Source organism: Primulina eburnea, chromosome 15 (assembly GCF_022965805.1).
Source record: "Primulina eburnea isolate SZY01 chromosome 15, ASM2296580v1, whole genome shotgun sequence".
NCBI lineage: Eukaryota > Viridiplantae > Streptophyta > Magnoliopsida > Lamiales > Gesneriaceae > Primulina > Primulina eburnea.
Window position 1 is genome coordinate 25498169 of NC_133115.1, and position 20148 is coordinate 25518316.

Consider the following 20148-nt stretch of genomic DNA (forward strand, 5'->3'; position numbering starts at 1 on the left):
CTCGGAAAACCATGTCGAAAACAGCAACGCCGGTGATGCCAGAGTTCAAGGATGAGTTGGATATAGTGATACTCACCATCCGAAACTTGGATTTCTTGCAAATGTGGAGGCCGTTCTTTCAGCACTACCATTTAATAATCGTCCAAGACGGAGATCCGACCAAGGTTATCAAAGTTCCTGAGGGAATTGACTACGAGCTCTACAATCGGAATGATGTAAACATGATTCTTGGCTCTAAGGCCTCCTGCATCTCCTTCAAGGATTCTGCTTGCAGGTGCTTTGGTTTCATGGTTTCTAAGAAGAAGTATATCTACACCATTGATGCTGATTGCTTTGTAAGTTCTTCGTTTTCCCGATTCTTCGATTTTTAATTTTCCGGGGTTTTGGGGATCTGGTAAGTTAACGGTCATTGAGAATATGCTTTGAAAGATATTCCTTTTAGATTTATTTAAGAGTGAACTAACCATGTATTATACGTTTGAGCATGCTCATATTACATGTCTTTCATAGAATATGCTGAACAAGGTATACCGGAATTGTACGTATTATTTAAAACTTGACTGTCTAAATGTAAAAAGATGACCAAAGATCCAACTTGGGAAGACATCAACTCATTGGCTCAACACATTCTGTAATACACATGGGCTGTTCCCGATTGGGCTTGAGTCCCCTCACGGTTATCCCATTACCCATTACTCATAGAATTTCTCCAGCCCAGGCACTAGAGATTTTGCCTTCCCAGGATTAGAACCCAAGACTTCCTGAACTTATATAGATCTTGACATCAATCCTGATACCAGTTGAGAACTTCTCCAGCCCAGGCACTGGAGCTTTTGCCTTCCAACCCAAGACCTCCTGGACTTATCTAAAAAAATCGATTTTTTGGTGTTCTTTTACCGACTTATTATATAGAAGTTAGAGAAGGTATGACATTACCTGGGTCAGCTCCATAATATTTCAATCATGGTAGAGGTGGGATTAGTGGGTCAGGTAATTCAGGGCATACTTCTAATGTTCATACACCAATGGGGAGTTCATCCACAGCAAAGACTCCTGTGTTACGCGCCCAACCTATTTTCAAGACTCTTTCAAATACCAATGTTCCAAATGTAGGCTTTAGTTGTGGTGCTGTAAGTGGTTCAGCTTTTAATGTTGAAAATCCATCACCCACTTTTTCTCATGGAATAGACATGGTTAGAGCGTCCAGTGTGTCTCAAGGGAGTGATCCATTTAAGAAAAAGAGGGGTAGGCCTAGGAAATATGGCCCAGATGGAGCTAATATGTCTTTAAAGTTGTCTCCTCTATCTGGGGAAAAACCACAGAGAGGACGGCCACGCGGGAGTGGGTGGAAGCAACAGCTTGCTCCGCTGGGTGAGTTTTAATCGATGTTCATTATGAATCTATGATTTTAAATTCTGTATTAATTGTTATGTTTGCGTAAATTGATGGATCATAATTGTTTTAACAGAGACAATGCATTAGATAAGTTGATGCATAATATGGAAACGATGTAAGAAGTGGGGGGTTCTTGATACAAGTGAACTTTTCAGAAAATGATAAGTAAAAATCATTAAATAAAATTTGGTTTGTATGATACTGATCTGGTGGTCAAGTACCTTTACATCTGGAATTTAATCGACATAGTTTGTTGATTTGATTTGATCTGTTTGGATGGAACTACTATTAGTGTTGTAGCATGTTTTTAAATTGTGGTTTTCATTGCTTTCTGGTTAATGCTGGAAGAAATTATGCTCGTTCGAGGGTTGGGGATGCGGTGGAAGCCTCAAGTGTTTTCTCAATAGTCCTATTGGTTTCATATACGTGATTGCATGATCTCTGACTGTATGCGCTATTTATGCAGTCATCTGTTTGTTACGGATTGATTACATTTCCATAACTCCCTACAGTATTTAGATTACAATAATCAGTTTGTTGTTGTGCTTTAATTACATTCCATCCCTCCTCCCTCCATATTCTCTCACCTCTAACACAACAAAATATAAAGTTATTGTTTATGGCGTGTAAACAAAATATAGCATAGTCATAAAGAAAGAGGAAAAAAATCTTTGAATTGCTGCCCTCTTCAAGGTCTTGAGTTCGATGCGACTCTATCGTTTGTCCGGCAGTAACACTGTAATATTAGATTTTTCTTTTTTTATCTCTGTATTTTGTTTTGTGTTTGTTAGAACACTATGTTGACCAAAATCTTGAACATTTTTGACCAGGTGACTGGATGAACAGCTCAGCTGGACTAGCTTTTACACCACACATGCTGAGTATTGAAATTGGAGAGGTACTATATGGTTCTGAGGATTTATGACCACAAAAATAAAATCAGATTTATATGTCTTTAAAAAATGAGGTGATGCTAAATAAACTGGCATGATTTTGATGTTCTCTTTGACGTTCTTCCTCCTGTATGATTCCCTGAATTCTCTGCTTTGTTGCTATTAGCCTTGTACGTCCCAAAATTCTGATTCTGGAAAATTTTTATGTTTATGCAAATGTTTATTTGTGATGATAAATATTTGGATCGTCTGTCATTTATAGTGGAAAGATATGTAGTCATTGCTGTTCTCTGCAGGATATTGTGGCAAAAATATTGGCATTTGCACAACAAAGGCCTAGAGCTTTATGCATCTTGTCAGCAAATGGATCAGTTTCTCTAGCTACGTTACGCCAACCTACAGCTTCTGGTGACACTGTCACATATGAGGTTTAGGCACTCATCTTATCATTTTTTATATTTAAATTGGGTTGTGCTGAAGCCTAACTCTCATTCGTGTTGAAGTAAACAGAGACTTGATTATCATGCAATGTGGTAGAGCTTCAAATTTAATGGTTCCAGCTAGTTTTTCCACTTCTATTCATCTAACCAAACCTATTTTTGTTCAATATGAAATTTACCAATATGTAACATTTTTTAGTTATGTTAATTTTGTTATTTTGGATCGATGGAATGACTTTGACTGGATGCAGTCTATAATATCATTATCAGTGTGCAACTGATGATGATATTAAATCAATTTGTTCAGACACATGCTGAATAGTTATAAGATATTTTATTTGGCATTTCTACCTTGACAGATACATATCCATGTCATAATTGAAGCAGAAACAACCTTTCCTCAATACGAATTACTCGTGAAAGTTCTGTTCCCACAGTGTGAGAGTGATGATGGTGAGTGTTGTGTGAGTCAGAATGTAGGTGTTGTGCGTAGGTGTTGTAACACCCACGACAACATGCAGCGGAAATTACAGTTTAGCAAATTAACACACAACACGAATGATACCAATACGAGAGACGAGATATAAATTATGCACAAGTATCAAATACTTGTGCGGTGCCTCAGGGCAAAATAATTCACTAGAAAAACTTGTAAGTTTACAAAAAACAATACTAGTGAAAGAATCAAACAACTCCCTTATAAAGGCGAGTAACAAATTGCATCCTCACTCTCTAACAAATCGTATAACCAAAATATGTAGGATGCATCAACTGAGAAGTGACAAATCTTCAAAACTCAACACACTAATCAAAACAGTGATTAGGTGTTGTCTACGGATGTGGTCAGCACTTCACAGCAACAAGTTATCAATGACACGAGATTGCTATGATTCGATAAACGTCTCTGCGTATGACTTCGTCTCTTCCAGCGTCACCCCAATTTTGTATCTTCTTCTCCTGTTTATACTAAATTGTCCTCGCAGTCCTATAAAACATGGAAAAACAATTTTATAAGGAAACAAACTCTTTTGAATCAAGGATAGCATATCTTAAAGATCATAACCTATCTTGAAGATATTAACGGTGACTATATTAAATCTTATAGTCTAGAAAGGCAAAACAAAAAGGATCTTTAAAAAAGGAAATTATTAAAAAGGAAATTTGTCAAGGAATAAAATTCCTTTCAATCTCCCTTTTTTTGCCTTTCTGGACAAAACCAGTCAAAAATGGTAACTCCCCCTGGATTAGTAAACCAGTTATTCAGCCAACTTCAGTTGACTCCCCCTGAAAACAAACCCAGTAAAATGTTGCAAGTTAGATGTTGTAGGTTAGATGTTGCAACACCCAGATCATAACACCGAAACAATTCATTTCATTAATCAGGAGGAACAAAGATTAGAGAAAACAAAAGGACAACTAAAGTAAGAAGTACTAGAACCATCAAGAGAGACAAAAACAGAAGAAACACTCAAAATCTCCTTTATCCATCATTACTGCCATCATCATCATCTATTTTGGCTCCACTGGTTCCAGCTGTATCATCTACTCCCCCTTTTTGTCCAGAATGGATACTAGCAGCAAGTAGAAGCTCATAATCTGCCACTTAATTTTCGTAATGATCAATGGTCTCCTTGGCATTAGCAATCTGTTGTTGACCATAGGCAATCTGAGCTTGAATGTAGGAGAGAGATAGCATAACATAACCAGCAGGAGGTGTAGGAGGAAGACTAGAAGTGTCCGGCAGAGGCTCAGATGTTGTGTCACCTGTATGGCCAACATCCGAAGCAACACTCGAACTCAGCCAGGGCAGATCGATCTTTCTGTTGCCCTTAAAATAGACAAGAGAAATCTTCAGAGTTCCTCCGACAGGACAGAGTTCTTCATCTATATTCGTGATGAATCCTTGAGATTCCATAATTCCATAAATGAGGGAAGGGTAAGGAAGCTTGGTTTGCTTGAAGTCTCCTTCAGCATATTGCAAGACTGTATGGAACACCAGCTTCCCGAAGTTGAAGGCACGGCCTGTTCCAATAGAAAATAGCACAAGGGCCTGAGATCGAGTCACCGTAGTCGAGTTGGTAGTAGGTGTCCAGTTCCAGATGGAAGTTTTGTGTAGCACAGAGAAGAAGGCGGTAAGGTTGGCAGCGCTCAACTTCTTGGGATGATCAGGGAATACTTGGATCACACCTCCCGTAAGTACAGAGGTTATAGCATGTATGTCAAGATCTTCTTCCACTTCTTCAATATCGGGAGTGTCGTAGAACGCATTGATCACTGATGGTGTGAATTTGTAAAGTCGCTCACGTACGAACACTCTGCCATATTTCACCGAGTCCTTATCTCCCACACTCCTCAAAAGATTGCAATAAAATTCCAACACAGCTCGACGACAGTAGGGCAGTACAGTGGTGACAGTGGACAGCAGCCTTCGGTTCTTCAAGAACTCAATCAAATTATGTTTCCCACACACATCAAAATCAATGTTTTTCTCCTCAATCAACTCACGATGAATAAACATGGGGCCATAACGCCAAGGCCTCTTCAGAATAAAACTTCGGGGAGAAGGACTTACTGAGATCATAATCAGTAGAGTCAGTGTTGTGCTCGGTGTTGTCAACATCCACCTCAACACCGGCAGCAGCATCAGCAGCATCATCTTCAGAAGACTCGCTGGCTTCAGAGTCAATGTCCTCAGATGCATCATCACCTTGTTCCTCAGATTCAAAGTCAGATACAAACGATGAGGAGGAGTCATCAGAGGCGCCAGGCCGGTTTTGCTCGAATTCCTTCATCATTTCTGAGTCAGGTTCATCCTCCTTAGCCATTTGTTTTCGGGCGGCCTTATCTTCTTTGAGCTGAGCAAGAAACTCTGCCAAAGATTGTTAATCATCTTCAGGTTCACCAGAAGATTGTTCTTCTGCAGCTTTATGAGAATCCATGATTGAGTTATGCTTTTGACTGCCCGAAGTAGAACCAGATTCCTTTGCGGCAACTGTTGGTTTGGGGCGAGCAACCAACTCAAAGTCTTCATCATTGGAGTCATCTCCAGACGAGAAGTCAGGGTCTAACAGATTTGAAGAAGTAGATACCCGTGGTTTCTTGGTTGGAACAAAGTCAGGGTCGAACCCTGCTTGTCTTTTGGACCTTCGGCGCATGGGAGCAGGAGGAAAGGCTTTATTCAAGGTTTCAAAATTCGGGGGATTCTCAACATTTATCTCATTCCCAGGTTCGCCAGGGGCAATTACTTCCAGCGGAGTTGGTTCTTCTGACAGACCTACAATTGCCATGCTCACAACATCGGTTGCAGCTGTGGGTGTTGTGTCAGGTGATTTGTTGCCCATGCTTGCGGCCATTTCACTTCTAATGTCTTGAGGATCAAAGCCTGCCATCTGCGAAATCAAGAGTCACAAAGTAGGGAAGTTCGAAGAAGACATAAATTTACGAAGAACACAGATACTATTGCGCGAAAAAGAAAACAAATAGTTAGGGTAGGAGAGATTTTAGAATATGAGGGAAAATAGTAAGCCGTAAAGTTGTTCCTTATTTATCCCTAATTATTTAAGCACACCCTTCTAACGGTAACATTCTGATGAGCCGCAACTCCGACATCTTTCCAAATCAGTTTTTACTCCAACGGTAACTTTCTGAAACAGTATAATCATTCTTTCAAGAAGATCAGGCAGGATGAAACGCCACATCGAATTAACCCCACTAACCGTTAGATATCAAGGTATTTCAAAATTAAGTTGGTTAGGTTATTTTTCGAATTTCATGAATTAAAAGCTGGTAGCCCACTGGACATGATGAATTCACAAAGCAGTAGTATGAATGACTTAAATTTATGCCTAAAATATGATCAAAAATGACATACTCACACATGTGATCAAACTATGATCAGTCTGTAATTAGGTGTTGGCAACACCTCTTGGCAACACTCACACGTTGGACTCAAACTTTCTTGAACATTTTTATTTCAGACATGGTAGCTTTCACTCTAGAGGAACGGTCTTCATGGGACTCCTCTAGGTAGCTTTTTCCATCTGGATTTTGACTTAGAAGTGGTAGCTCCCACACTAGAAGAACGGTCTTCATTGGACTCCTCTAGGTAGATTTTTCCATTTTCTTCTAAACAATGTTTTTGTTCCATTTTTTTTCAAATTCTTCTCCTCTTTTCTATTTTTACCTTATTGCTCAAGAATTTTCCAAGTCTTTGTCTACATTGGACAAGATCATGTAGTACACGAACATCCTCAACAGCTTTATGACTTAGATTGAGCACACTCCATACTTTAGAGAATTTTGATAGAAAGTTTGATTCACAACTGAGAGCGCACCATTCAGTATCCTTCACTTGTACAGTCTTCACACAAAACAAGATGTATGCAATATGTCTAGCATCCTAAAAATAAAATGCACATGCATGCTGAGTGTTGTCCACAGGTGTTATAACACCGAGGACAACATCCGTGAGTGATCATTGTGTACACAAGATGAGAGAATTCCTAAGATTGGAAAATCTCTCAAAATCCAATGGTTTTGTAAAAATATCAGCCAGTTGGTTCTCAGTTCCAACAAATTCCATTCGAATCATACCCTTCTCAACCAAATCTCGAATAAAATGATGTCTGATGTCAATGTGTTTCGTTCGAGAGTGTTGCACTGGATTTTTTGAAATATCAATTGCACTTGAATTGTCGCAGTATACAATTAAAGTGTCACTGTTGAATCCATAATCTTTAATCATTTGATTCATCCACAGAAGTTGTGAGCAGCAACTAGCAGCTGCAACATACTCAGATTCAGCAGTGGACAAAGACACACAATTTTGCTTTCTACTATACCATGACACCAAATTGTTACCCAGATAAAAACACCCACCAGTGGTACTTTTCCTATCATCTAAGTTTCCAGCCCAGTCAGCATTACTAAAGCCCACTAAATTGGTGTTTGTTTCTTTGGTGTACCACAGACCTAAGTAAACTGTTCCAGATATATATCGCAAAATTCTTTTGATAGCTTTTAAATAAGTGACTTTAGGATCAGCCTGGTACCTGGCACACAAACATACACTAAACATGATGTCGGGACGACTTGCACTTAAGTAAAGAAGACTGCCTATGATGCTGCAATACTGGGTGTTGTCAACACCTGCCGCAACATCTTCTTTGGACAATTTTTCAGTCGACCCCATTGGTGTTTTCATGTGTTTAGTGTTCTCGGTAGAAAATTTTTCACCAAATTCTTGGCATACTTGGACTGACATAGAAAGATCCTATCATGCATTTGTTTAATTTGTAGTCCAAGAAAGAAACTCAATTACCCTAGCATGCTCTTTTCAAATGTGGTAGACATACAGTTAACAAAATCATCAACATGCTTTTGAGAAGAAGCTCCAAAAATGATGTCGTCCACATAAATTTGACACACAAGTATTTCATGCTTTGACTTTTTAATAAAAAGAGTTTTATCAACTTCACCTCGTTTGAAGCCTAAGTCAAGCAGAAATTCCGTAAGCTTACCATACCATGCTCGTTGAGCTTGTTTAAGTCCATAAAGTGCCTTCTTCAACTTGTAGACATGGTCCGGGTGGTGTGGATCTTCAAATCCTTTAGGTTGGCTTACATAAGCTTCTTCTTTCAAGATGTCATTCAAAAAGGCACTTTTCATATCCATTTGATATAATTTTATGTCCATGTGACACGCAATGGCAAGTAAAAGTCTAACCGATTCAATCCGGGCAACAGGGGCAAATGTCTCATCAAAATCAATTCCTTCAATTTGAGTATACCCTTGCGCAACTAGCCTTGCTTTGTTTATCACAACAATTCCAGATTCATCAGTTTTGTTTTTAAAAATCCATTTGGTTCCAATAATATTCACATTATCAGGTCTAGGCACCAAATCCCACACATCATTCCTAACAAATTGTTCAAGTTCATCATGCATAGCATTGACCCAAAATTCATCTTTTAAGGCTTCATTTACATTTTTGGGGTTCAATCAGTGAAACAAAACAAGAATGGCTTACTTGAGAGTATACGGAAGTCATGCATACTACTCCCATCATTTTCCGATAATCTACCTTCTCCTTTCTTCTAGTTTGCATTCCTCCAAATGTTTCTCCGAGGATCTGAGATGAGGGATGATTTTTCTGAATCTTAGTGGGAATATTTATCCCTTCATTGGTTACATCATCATCCTGTTCAGAACTCTCTCCTTGTTCATCTTTTGATTCAGCCGGTGCAGGTGTTGTCTCAGGTGTTACAACACCGGGTACAACATCTGTGTTAGGTAGTGTCTCACTTGCATTTAGGAGCCCATCAACATCATTCTCGATTGTTTTTCCTGTTAGGTCTGCAAGATCATCAAAAACCACGTTAATAGATTCCATAGTCGTTCTTGTTCTAAGATTATACATGCGATATGCACGACTATTGGATGAATAGCCAAGGAACAAACATTTGTCACTTTTAGAGTCAAACTTAGCAAGATGGTCTCTGTCATTCAAAAGATAATATACACACCCAAAAACATGAAAATACTTAAGGTTCGGCCTCTTTCCCATGATAATTTCATATGATGTCATAGTAGAACAACTCCTTAAGTACACACGATTTGAAATATGACATGCTGTGTTTAAGGCCTCGGCCCAAAATCTCTTCGATATATTCTTTGAACTCAACATGACCCTAGCCATTTCTTGCAGTGTCCTATTCTTCCTTTTGGCTATTCCATTTTGTTGAGGAGTCTTAGGGGCCAAAAATTCATGAGTTATCCCTCTCTTTTCACAGAATGATATAAAGTGTGAGTTTTCAAATTCTTTTCCACGGTCGGTCCTTATCTTAACAACCCTCAGATTATGTAGATTAGTAATCTTAGCATGTAATTTCTTAAAAACATCAAATGTATCGGATTTTTCTCTAAGAAATCTTACCCAAGTAAAGCGAGAGAAATCATCCACACAAACACATGAATACTTCTTACCTCCAAGGCTTTCCACTTCCATTGGACCCATAAGATCCATGTGCAAGAGTTCAGGACACCGTGTTGTCCCAAAGTGTTGCAACACTTGATGGGGAACACGTGTTTGCTTACCCTTTCGACATGCACCACAAACATACAAAATTCCAGAGGATAAATTAGACATATCTCTCACAGCATCGTACTTACCAAGGTTCTTTAATGTCTTGAAGTTTGCATGTCCTAATTTTTGATGCAACAAGCTTAATTCACTCACCTTTGAATGATTGCATACCAAGTCTTCTCCAAGTTGATAGCAATTATCAGTAGACCTTGTACCTGTCAAAATACGAGTATTAGCATTATCAAACACTTCACAATTGTCTTTATCAAACTTAACATGCAAACCGTCATCACAAAGTTGACTTATGCTTATTAAGTTTGAGTTAAGCCCTTCGACATATAGCACATTATGTAAATTAGGCAGTCCATCAACATTCAAGGTTCCTTTGCCAGCAATTCTTCCTTTAGCACCACCACCATACGTCACATGACCACTCCTTAGTTCAACGTAGTCAATCAAATGATCTTTGCAACCTGTCATGTAGGCTGAACAGCTACTGTTAAAGTACCATATTCTTGCAATGTTAGTCTTTAATGAAGTATAAATAACAGAACATTAAATCTTAGCCTTTGGTACCCAAACCTTTTTTACCGTCGGTTTTCTGTTGGCAGTGTTGCGCCGGGTGTTATACAACACCAGTGGCAACACCTGTTCAGATATCCATCTCTTGTAATCATCTCTTAGTTTAAAATAGTAGGGTTTGATATGTCCAGGTCTACAACAGTAGTGACAGATAAAGTGGCGTTTTCTGGATTTGGACTTCTTGGTAGATATTTGAACTTTTGATGAAACACCTTTTTCAGTGTGTGTAGCATTCGAGGTTTCAACACTTCCTTTGACAAAAACAGTTGGTTTTCTCTCAGTATTGGAAGATTCTCCAATTTCGATCAGACTATTCGGATAACCAAGTCCAGCTTTGTCATTCTGTCCAATCATCAAAAGTGAATCAAGTTTGGATGAACTTGAATTCATTTTGGCAAGAATCTGAGTTGCTTCTCCAAGTTCTTCCTTGACTTTGCATAATTCCAGATCTTTCTTGCTTAAGATTACTTCAAGTCGTGATATTTGTGACTTCAGCTCAGCGTTCTCTTTGGAGAGAATTGCATTTCCTTTAGTTCTTTTGATCCAGTCTTCATACAGTTCTTCGTACATCGTCTGCACACTTTCTAGAGTGACTTCATCATCATCTACCTCTTGAGTTTCAGACTGACTTGACTCCCCAAGGGTTGTAGAATTAAGACATACTGAATTCGAAGAGATGTTGCGGCCAGGTATTGCAACACCTGTGGCAACACCCAAAGGATTGATTTGCATTGAGAGTTTCTCCTTGATCACAGCAGATAACGATGTGTGATTTTCAGATTCATTTGATCCTTGATCATCATCAGACTCTTCATCACTCAGGGTGACAGTCATGCCTTTGTTTCTCCGAAGTCAGTTGGCACACTCATTGGCATAGTGTCCATATCCCGAACACTCTCTACATTGCACTGAATCCAGGTTTCTGAAATTTGATTGGATTTGCACTTCGGTTTTTGGTCGAAATTGTCCTTTCATAGAAGTAAACTTTTGAGCTTTTGCAAAAGTGGTGATGTTGGGCAAGACAGATTTCTGCCCACTTTTCTTCTTCTCTTTCATGGTCTTCAAGTAATCACCGAATTTCTTAGTAAACAGATAGATCTATTCTTCACCTAAATCAGACTTTTCCACCTCTTTTGATATTTGAAGGATTTCATCATAAGATTCGGTTGAGGCTTCAAGGGCTATTGTTTTCCCTTTATCCTTTCTTTGTAAATCGAGGTTCATCTCAAAGGTTCTGAGAGAACTCATTAATTCATCCAGATTGATTTTTGAAGTGTCTTTAGATTCTTCAATTGCACACACTTTGACATTAAATCTCTCAGGGAGAGATCTTAAGACTTTGTTCACCAATCTTTCATTGGGCATGGGATCTCCAAGACTGTGAGCTTCATTAGAAAGTTGTCTCAACCGGCTATCGTACTCGAGAATAGACTCCTTGTCCTCCATCCTCAAGCTTTCAAATTTCTGAAGTATATCCCAAGCTTCTTTGGCACAGACACAATTGGTGATTAAGTTAAACATCCTTGTGTCAACAGATGAAAATATAGCATTGAGAGCCTTAGAATTAAAATTTGAAGTTTGCACTTCATCGATTGTCCATGTACTTTCAGGTTTGAGCCGAGAGTCTCCATCAGCATCCTCAATCTTTGGTGGGCTCCAACCATCAAGTACACGTAGTCAAGCTCTTTCTTCAATAGATTTTATAAAGACCCTCATCTTTACTTTCCACAATGCATAATTTGATCCGTCTAACACGGGAGGTCTAAACACAGTGTTTGTTTATGCTTCCATTTTTTTCCTGTGAAAACAAAACAAAACAGGATCTCACTTAGTAGCTTCAAGTGGAGGCTCTGATACCAATTGAAAGTTCTGTTCCCACAGTGTGAGAGTGATGAGGATGAGTGTTGTGTGAGTCAGAATGTAAGTGTTGTGCGTAGGTGTTGTAACACCCACGACAACATGCAGCGGAAATTACAGTTTAGCAAATTAACATACAACTCGAATGATACCAATACGAGAGACGAGATATAAATTATGCACAAGTATCAAATACTTGTGCGGTGCCTCAGGGCAAAATAATTCACTAGAAAAACTTGTAAGTTTACAAAAAACAATACTAGTGAAAGAATCAAACAACTCCCTTATAAAAGCGAGTAACAAATTGCATCCTCACTCTCTAACAAATCGTATAACCAAAATATGTAAGATGCATCAACTGAGAAGTGTCAAATCTTCAAAACTCAACACACTAATCAAAACAGTGATTAGGTGTTGTCTACGGATGTGGTCAGCACTTCACAGCAACAAGTTATCAATGACACGAGATTGCTATGCTTCGATAAACGTCTCTGCGTATGACTTCGTCTCTTCCAGCGTCACCCCAATTCTGTATCTTCTTCTCCTGTTTATACTAACTTGTCCTTGCAGTCCTATAAAACATGGAAAACCAATTTTATAAGGAAACAAACTCTTTTGAATCAAGGATAGCATATCTTAAAGATCATAACCTATCTTGAAGATATTATCGGTGATTATATTAAATCTTATAGTCTAGAAAGGAACAAAAAGGATCTTTAAAAAAGGAAATTATTAAAAAGGAAATTTGTCAAGGAATAAAAATTTCAACTCGCTCAAATAAAGCCCTTGTTGGCATCATTTAATTGCTTCTTAACTTCTTTTCATGTCTCATAAAAGACAAAATAAATCATACACAGTTGTGAAATCAAAATTTGAGTAGTTGCAGTTTAATATGTTACAACAAATCAGTTTCAAGATAAATTTGTGCATGAATTTTCTCAATCTTATCAACATCTTCCTGAGCCTTTCGTTTGGATTTATGCAAGTATTTTCTGTAAGCCACTGGATATTTTATTTCATATTTTGAAGGGAATTAAAATGGATATATTTTACTGTATTTAGGGTCTGTTCGAGATATTATACTTGTCTGGTTTATATTTGGTTGCTGAAATTGGCAGTCCTCGAAATAGGACTGGTGGTATAAGTATTTCAGTCTGTAGTCCTGATGGGCATGTGATTGGAGGTGCAATAGGCGGTAGGCTCATTGCAGCAAGTCTGGTACAGATGAACACTTTTACTTGGATTAGCCTTTTATTTCTGGGACTTGATTTCCAATTTGGCCACTTTGCTGCTTAATTTTTAACCCTGAGTTCCTTAAAACACTTTTTTTTTTCCGTTTAGTTCATTAAGTTAATTTTATTAATCAAAGGATTCAACGCACAATATGCTTGGCGTACTCAGGTGAATACAAGTCTGGACAACTATATCTTCAATGCAATTAAGATCCAGGAAATGACGTTATAAACAACGAAATACATGTAACTTAACCTTAACAGATAAACTATTCAAACTAGTATCAACTATTCGAATAATTTCTTGTTACATGCACTCCAAATGAAATATATTGTGCCAGACATAGGAAGATGGTGAGCACACGTGATCCTGGAGGTGTCTCAAAAAGACTTCTCGAACCATTTCAATGTACTTCTTAATTTTAGCACACTGGCACCAAAAAGTACACAATGTTCGTTGACGGATTTGGAAAATACAAAACTTGTTTTTGTAATGATGGATATGTATTTCGGGAAGGGGCTGAAGTTAAGTATTTTAAATTATTCTAATTTTGGGAGTATTTCAAATCTATTACAGCTATGGGTTCACACGAGCCGAGTTGAGCCAATCACTTGACTCACTCGCACTCCTAATCACAACCATGATAGAATGTAAATTATTGAAATAAGTGTGAATCTGAATTTTTACTTCAAGTCCTTTACCTTACCATATATTTTAAGAACATCTGCATCAAAATGATGTAAGCAGGCCGAATATTTTTGCTTCAAGTCCTTTAACTTACCATATATTTTAATAACATCTGCATCAGAAATGATGTAGCAGGCCTCACAATGTTCATATCAACTAATAACTAATTCACTCCTTTTTCTTAGCTAAAAGTGCTTTCAACTACACCGAATCATCTTTATTTTTAATATTATTTCAAGCACTTGTTACTAAGTCTGACTATACCTCTTTTAGTCAATCCAGGCATCTCATCACTTGTTGATAACTACAAAATCCTGAAAGGAAATAACCATCATAATTACAACCAATCAAAGACTTTTTCCTGAATGCATCAAGTATGGTCATGGTTGAATTTTGCGAAAACTAGAATCTCTCTCACCCCAAAAACTTTACTATGGGTTTGTTTAAATCATGTCTAGTGAAAGATTTATTAAACTTTTTTTGGTTGAGATCTGTTATTTGTTTCAAACTTGTTATAATTAGCATTCATTATCACATCTTGACTAGATTTCATTTTGGCACAAACATTTTGGATTTTACATTTTATCTAGCATCTATAAAATGTTCCCCCAAGCTCCTTTCTTTAAAATCTTTTCCTGTTGAATGCTATGATATATTTTATATTCTTTAGGGTTGTTCCTGGAATGATGTTTGTAGTAATGCTCTATCTTTCGGAGTATTTATGCTGTTTATTTTGTGCGAGTTGACAAATATGTAAGAGATTAAATAGCCTACAAATATTTATGGCACTCTTTTTTGTTTCAAAAGCTTACTGAAGTACCCTTTTTTGTAAAATCGGTTCTGTAGGTGGTTGCATGTAGTTTTGTTACGGTGGTTCAAAAGGAAAAACGAAAGCCGAGTCTAAAACGATGGAAGAAAATCTTCCGACCAACCAATCTACAGAGAATTCATTAGCACCGGAGAACGATGTTTCTGCTCAAAATCTTACTCCTAAAGCCTGGACAAGCATTTGGCCACAGGTTTCACAAGCAGAAGTTAAAAATCCAGGTATTGACCTAATGCATTCCTGATATCAGTTTAAACAGACATGAGAGTTGTTTGTACATATGCGTTGCAAATGAAACGAGTAGATGAGTTGATTATTTGGTGGCGATCTCACTGTATGGTAGATGATTTGGTTTCTATCTCAGGCGTAATCTGAGCTGTTGATTAATTATGTATCATAGGTTTATATTTTGTCTTCACAAGAATGCTTGTTTTCTTGGTAAATTGATGAAATTTCTTTCTCCATTTATGTTGTTGTCAGAAACCTTACTAATGTAGAAGTCTTAGATGGCGTAATTTTACTTTGGATTTTCAAGGGTTAAGGGAAAAATGGTTTTGCTTATTAGAGTTGAAAACGATTCTCTCCATAATTGTAAAGGAGATCTTTCGTTTTGCAATTTTAGTAATGACTGCGATATGAAGTTGTTATCGGCTGTAAACTCCATTTGCATAATCTGTCTTTGTTTCAATGTTTCCCTTTTCTTCATGTTGTGTGAGGACTTACTGTCATCATGCAAGATTAACAATGTTGGTGGCTACCAATTTCTATATGTTTCGGTGGTTTTCTTGGCCTAACTAATATATCATAACTTATTCTTCATTTTCAGTAGATTCTCTCTTTTTCATCATCGGGTATTTAACTTGAGTGTTGTGTGGTTTTGTTTCTTGAAAAATTGCAGTTCCACTTTGGTTGTGAATGCGTGAGTAGAACACACAAATAATCACTTTCTTGGTCTAGATGCATGCGTTCTGGAGACTGATATATAGACTATAGTGCTTTGACTTTACACCATTGTAAGTTTTTGTTCTTGTGTATGTATATGGAAAATGAGTGGGAAATGAAATTCGTAAATGTTAGGCACGCTAAAAACTATGCTATCTTTAAATACATGCTAAAATTGTATTTTGTTACTCTCTGTTTGTTTTTTTGCGATTTTTTTGTTATTTATGTTATCAAATTTCAGTCTTAGCCCTGAATCTTTTGATTCTGGGTAATTTTAGCTCTTTTTCATTGAGCGTGTTGATGTGGTACTACATACGTTTGTGCCATTTACCAGGATTTGGAAAGTCATTTAGGGAGTTTGAATAGCTAGTCAAAGAGTAGGGTTAACAATCCTTATAATATGTTATATTTGATTTATAAGTATGCTTATGTAATCTGCAAATGTAGAGATCCAAAAATTTAGATATATAAAATAATCAAATGTATTGCACCACTTGAATTCTGATATGCCGAACTTCAAAATTATTCCTATGTGCCGTGCCCTTCAAGTGTTAGGTCGTCGGTTCAAAGGAATATTGGTGTCTTTCTACGGTTGAGGGAGATGGTATTGGTACGTGCAGAGACGGATCTACGCTAGGGCTATACTGGGCTGTAGCCCAGCCCATTTTTTTTATTTAGCGACGGTTTTAGCGACGGTTTTTTGATAACCGTCTCTAATTTTGCGACGGTTTTAGTAAACCTGTCGCCGATGTGGATCGGCGACAGTTTTACCAAAAACCGTCGCAAATATTAGCGACGGTTATTACTAAAACCGTCGCTAAATTATTTAAAAATAAAAAAGGTGGATCGGCGGTTTTAATTAGCGACGGTTTATTCAATAGAACATCATTATCACTTTGATGTTTTTAATGCAGCAATAGATTTCATTTTGATGGAGTTAAATACTCGGTTCAATGAGTCATCGATGAAACTTCTTTCTCTTAGTATAGCTTTAGATCCTAAAAATTTATTTGACTCATTTAACAGTGATGATATTTGCAAGCTTGCGAAGAAGTTTTATCCTGGAGATTTCACAGATCAAGAAATTGTTGTTTTGAAGTATGGATTGATACATTTATAAACTCGATGTGATGCAGAATTTAAAGGAATTTTATGTTTTAAAATCCCGTAAGGCACAACTTCATTGAACGATATAATGTACTTTTTTTTAATAATATATAACTTATCATATTGAGTTCAAGCCCACCCCAACTCTTATTCCTGGATCCGTCCCTGGGTACGTGTGTTCTCTGACTAAGAAGCTTGGCCAGTTTAGCTTGGAATTCAAACATTTTATAATTAACCTTCTCATCTAATTTTTGCTTGTGTTAAAAGTGGTCGCTATAGTAGGCATTCTTTTGAAAAATGGAATATATTGGTGGGAAACAAATGCTAAGGCTATCCACATTGAGGTGTTAAAATGGGCATTATTTAACAACCCTACTCCATTGTGAGTGGGCATTAATGTTCACTCACAGGAGAGAGAGGCGTTTATTCAATTCCCATTTTTTTTTTAAATTTTTTTTAATACTTTTTTATTTGAATTTTTTTATTATTTTGTTTATTTTTTTTACCTGGATGAAGATACTCGTCCAATGGAACAGAAAACGGCAAAAAGAAAGGGAAAAGAGAGAGTAAGATCGACCATGAAAGATCTGACAATAAACTACAATAATATTTTCGCAAAGTTCACTGGGTACACAAGCATGAAGAAGTTCGAAGTCGATCTGAAACAAAAAAAACTCGAAGTAGAGGAGATTAAGGCAAAAGTTGCTTTGTCCATATCTGAAGTTAAGAATTGACGCTTGAAATTGAAGGAGTGCGGAATCTTTTTCAAAGACACCTCGCAAATGACAGATGAGCAGCTTATCATACATGAATGTCTATGTCAGGATATTAGGTCGAGATGGAATATCTAAACTATTTACCTAAAGTTCATTTTCTAGTATGATTGTATTTTTGATTGATTGTAATTTTTAGTTATTGAATTTCTCATTTCGATTAATATGATTTTCAATTATTATCATCTTTGCAAAGTTGTCATTGTAAAATAGCCGTTGAAAGTTAGCCGTTGCAAAGTAGCCGTTGGAACATCTACAAAATGATTTAAATATTGTAAAACATTTGTATTTAATATGAAAAAATTTTAAGATGATTGAGTGAACTGTGAGGCCCATAAATAATGAATATTAATGTTAAAAGGAATGTGAGTGAAAGAGATATGTTATTATAATAAGTATGTGGCAATGAACCGCATGATTTTTGATGAGTTAGTGGATGTTTCCTACACACACTCAAATAACAAGTTTGTGAATGGTAAGTCGGAAAAATTTTCTCGTGTGATACTCAAGTACGAGTGTACAAAAGTTGCAATATGAAGTGAATGAATATACCAAATGTGAAAGTCTTGATATTTATAGAGAAAAAAACAACGATGACATAGAAATCAGAGTTCCGAGGGCATATACTTGATACGATGTTTACTAGCACAAATATTTATTGTAGTCGTTCTGTAGCCTTATTTTACCCTAGTCTGGTTGAAGTCAATCCTAAGATTTACATTCACGCCGACTGAAATTTTCATGATTGCGCTGCGCCCTAAGTCAACCCTTATTGCGAGGCGCTTGTTAACTTTCTCTTAATCCAAAAAATGATTTTATTCTTCGTTTAATAACCCCTCTTCCTGGTCATAACCCAAGGCACTGTTTGATAACATGTATAAGTGGTTATTTTGTGTTAAATTCAAATTTAGTACCATGATTGGTACGTTGCCAATGCATGTGTGCTTGTCTATGGGCCCGTTATAATTAACTATATGGCATATACTATTAATACTAAAGGAAGCCCAAGACAAGTATGCAATATCTACAGTGACATGTAGTACACATACACATTTTACCGAGATAACCTCGAAACCCTAGTATTTATTTTAACATTCACCAGGAAATCTCATTTATCTTCTTTCTGCAGCCATACATGGGAATGCGGCATATCCTTGGGCCATGAAATTCCTGTAAGAATAACACTGGAAGCCATCTACTATCTTCTTACAATGGGTTAGATCTTTTCGTATCCATCATTTTTACCGAAGATCCGATTATTTTGTTTTTGTTTTTCCGGAGGCGAAGGAGGGAGAACCTACTTTGTTCACTTCTCTGTAATTGTGTTCGTTTTTACATTTTCGTAGTATATTTACATTATTTTTATGGATTTTTTTTTTTGCACAGATTATATACTTGTTGCGATATAAGTTGTTATATGGTGTTCGTGTTTTTTGTAGACCACTTTAAATGGTTTGAACTTGTGGTATAAATCACAACATTTCTAGTGGTACACCAACATTTGAGCAAGTCGTTCGTGTTCTTAGTGTTGTTAACACGTTTCTTTACGAAGTTTGTAGCACGGTCGCCTCGTAGAGACCGTATAAGAGACCGTTCTTACAATGTTACTGAGAGAATACCTGCTCAAATCAACCATCTACATAGGATTATTGAATTAGGAGATGTGCAGTGTGTTTCGAATTTGAGAATGGATCGTAATGCATTTGCTCATTTTTGTTATTTGGTAAAAAATGTAAGTGACTTAGTGGATTCGAGATATGTATTGAGGAGAAGGTGGCAATGTTCCCTATCTATTTTAACACATCACAAGAAAGTTAGAGTAATTGGTCATGATTTTTTTTACGAAGTTGACAGACAGCGAGCTCCCATTTCCATGAAGTACTCTGTTCGATTCTCAAATTACACCCCCTACTACTTTTCAAACCACTTCCGGTGGATGAGAATTGCTCCAACAATACTTGGAAATGGTTCAAGGTAAGTGTTTTTACTCATTATCACCATTTGTTTGACTCCATTGCCAAACTCATTAGTTAGACGTCATGCATTTAAATTCATCATATGAAGCCTATCAATCACAAATGTTTTTGCGACTAATTTGAAGTATATGAACAACATACGTAGTGTTGTTTGGGTGCATTGGATGTAACGTATATTAGTGTCCAAGTACCAAATAAAGACAAAGTGAAATACAGAAATAGAATAGGAACAACAACAATAAATATTTTGGGGATATGCAATCGTGACCTGCAGTTTATCTACGCACTAACTGGATGGGAAGGATAAGCGGCTGACGCCGTGTTCCACGTGATACAGTTAATCGCCAGGATGG

The 20148-nt window shown here is 37.1% G+C and overlaps 1 protein-coding gene across 1 annotated transcript; it reads left to right on the forward strand.

Moving 5' to 3' along the window:
• The first annotated feature begins 866 nt into the window (after window positions 1-866).
• Window positions 867-15702, forward strand: LOC140815582 (AT-hook motif nuclear-localized protein 5-like). Its single transcript, XM_073174659.1, has 6 exons — window positions 867-1371; window positions 2226-2293; window positions 2585-2716; window positions 13314-13530; window positions 13621-13652; window positions 15032-15702. The coding sequence occupies exons 1-6, from the start codon at window positions 1026-1028 to the stop codon at window positions 15239-15241; spliced, it is 1005 nt and encodes a 334-aa protein (XP_073030760.1). The 5' UTR covers window positions 867-1025; the 3' UTR covers window positions 15242-15702.
• Window positions 15703-20148: the final 4446 nt, after the last annotated feature.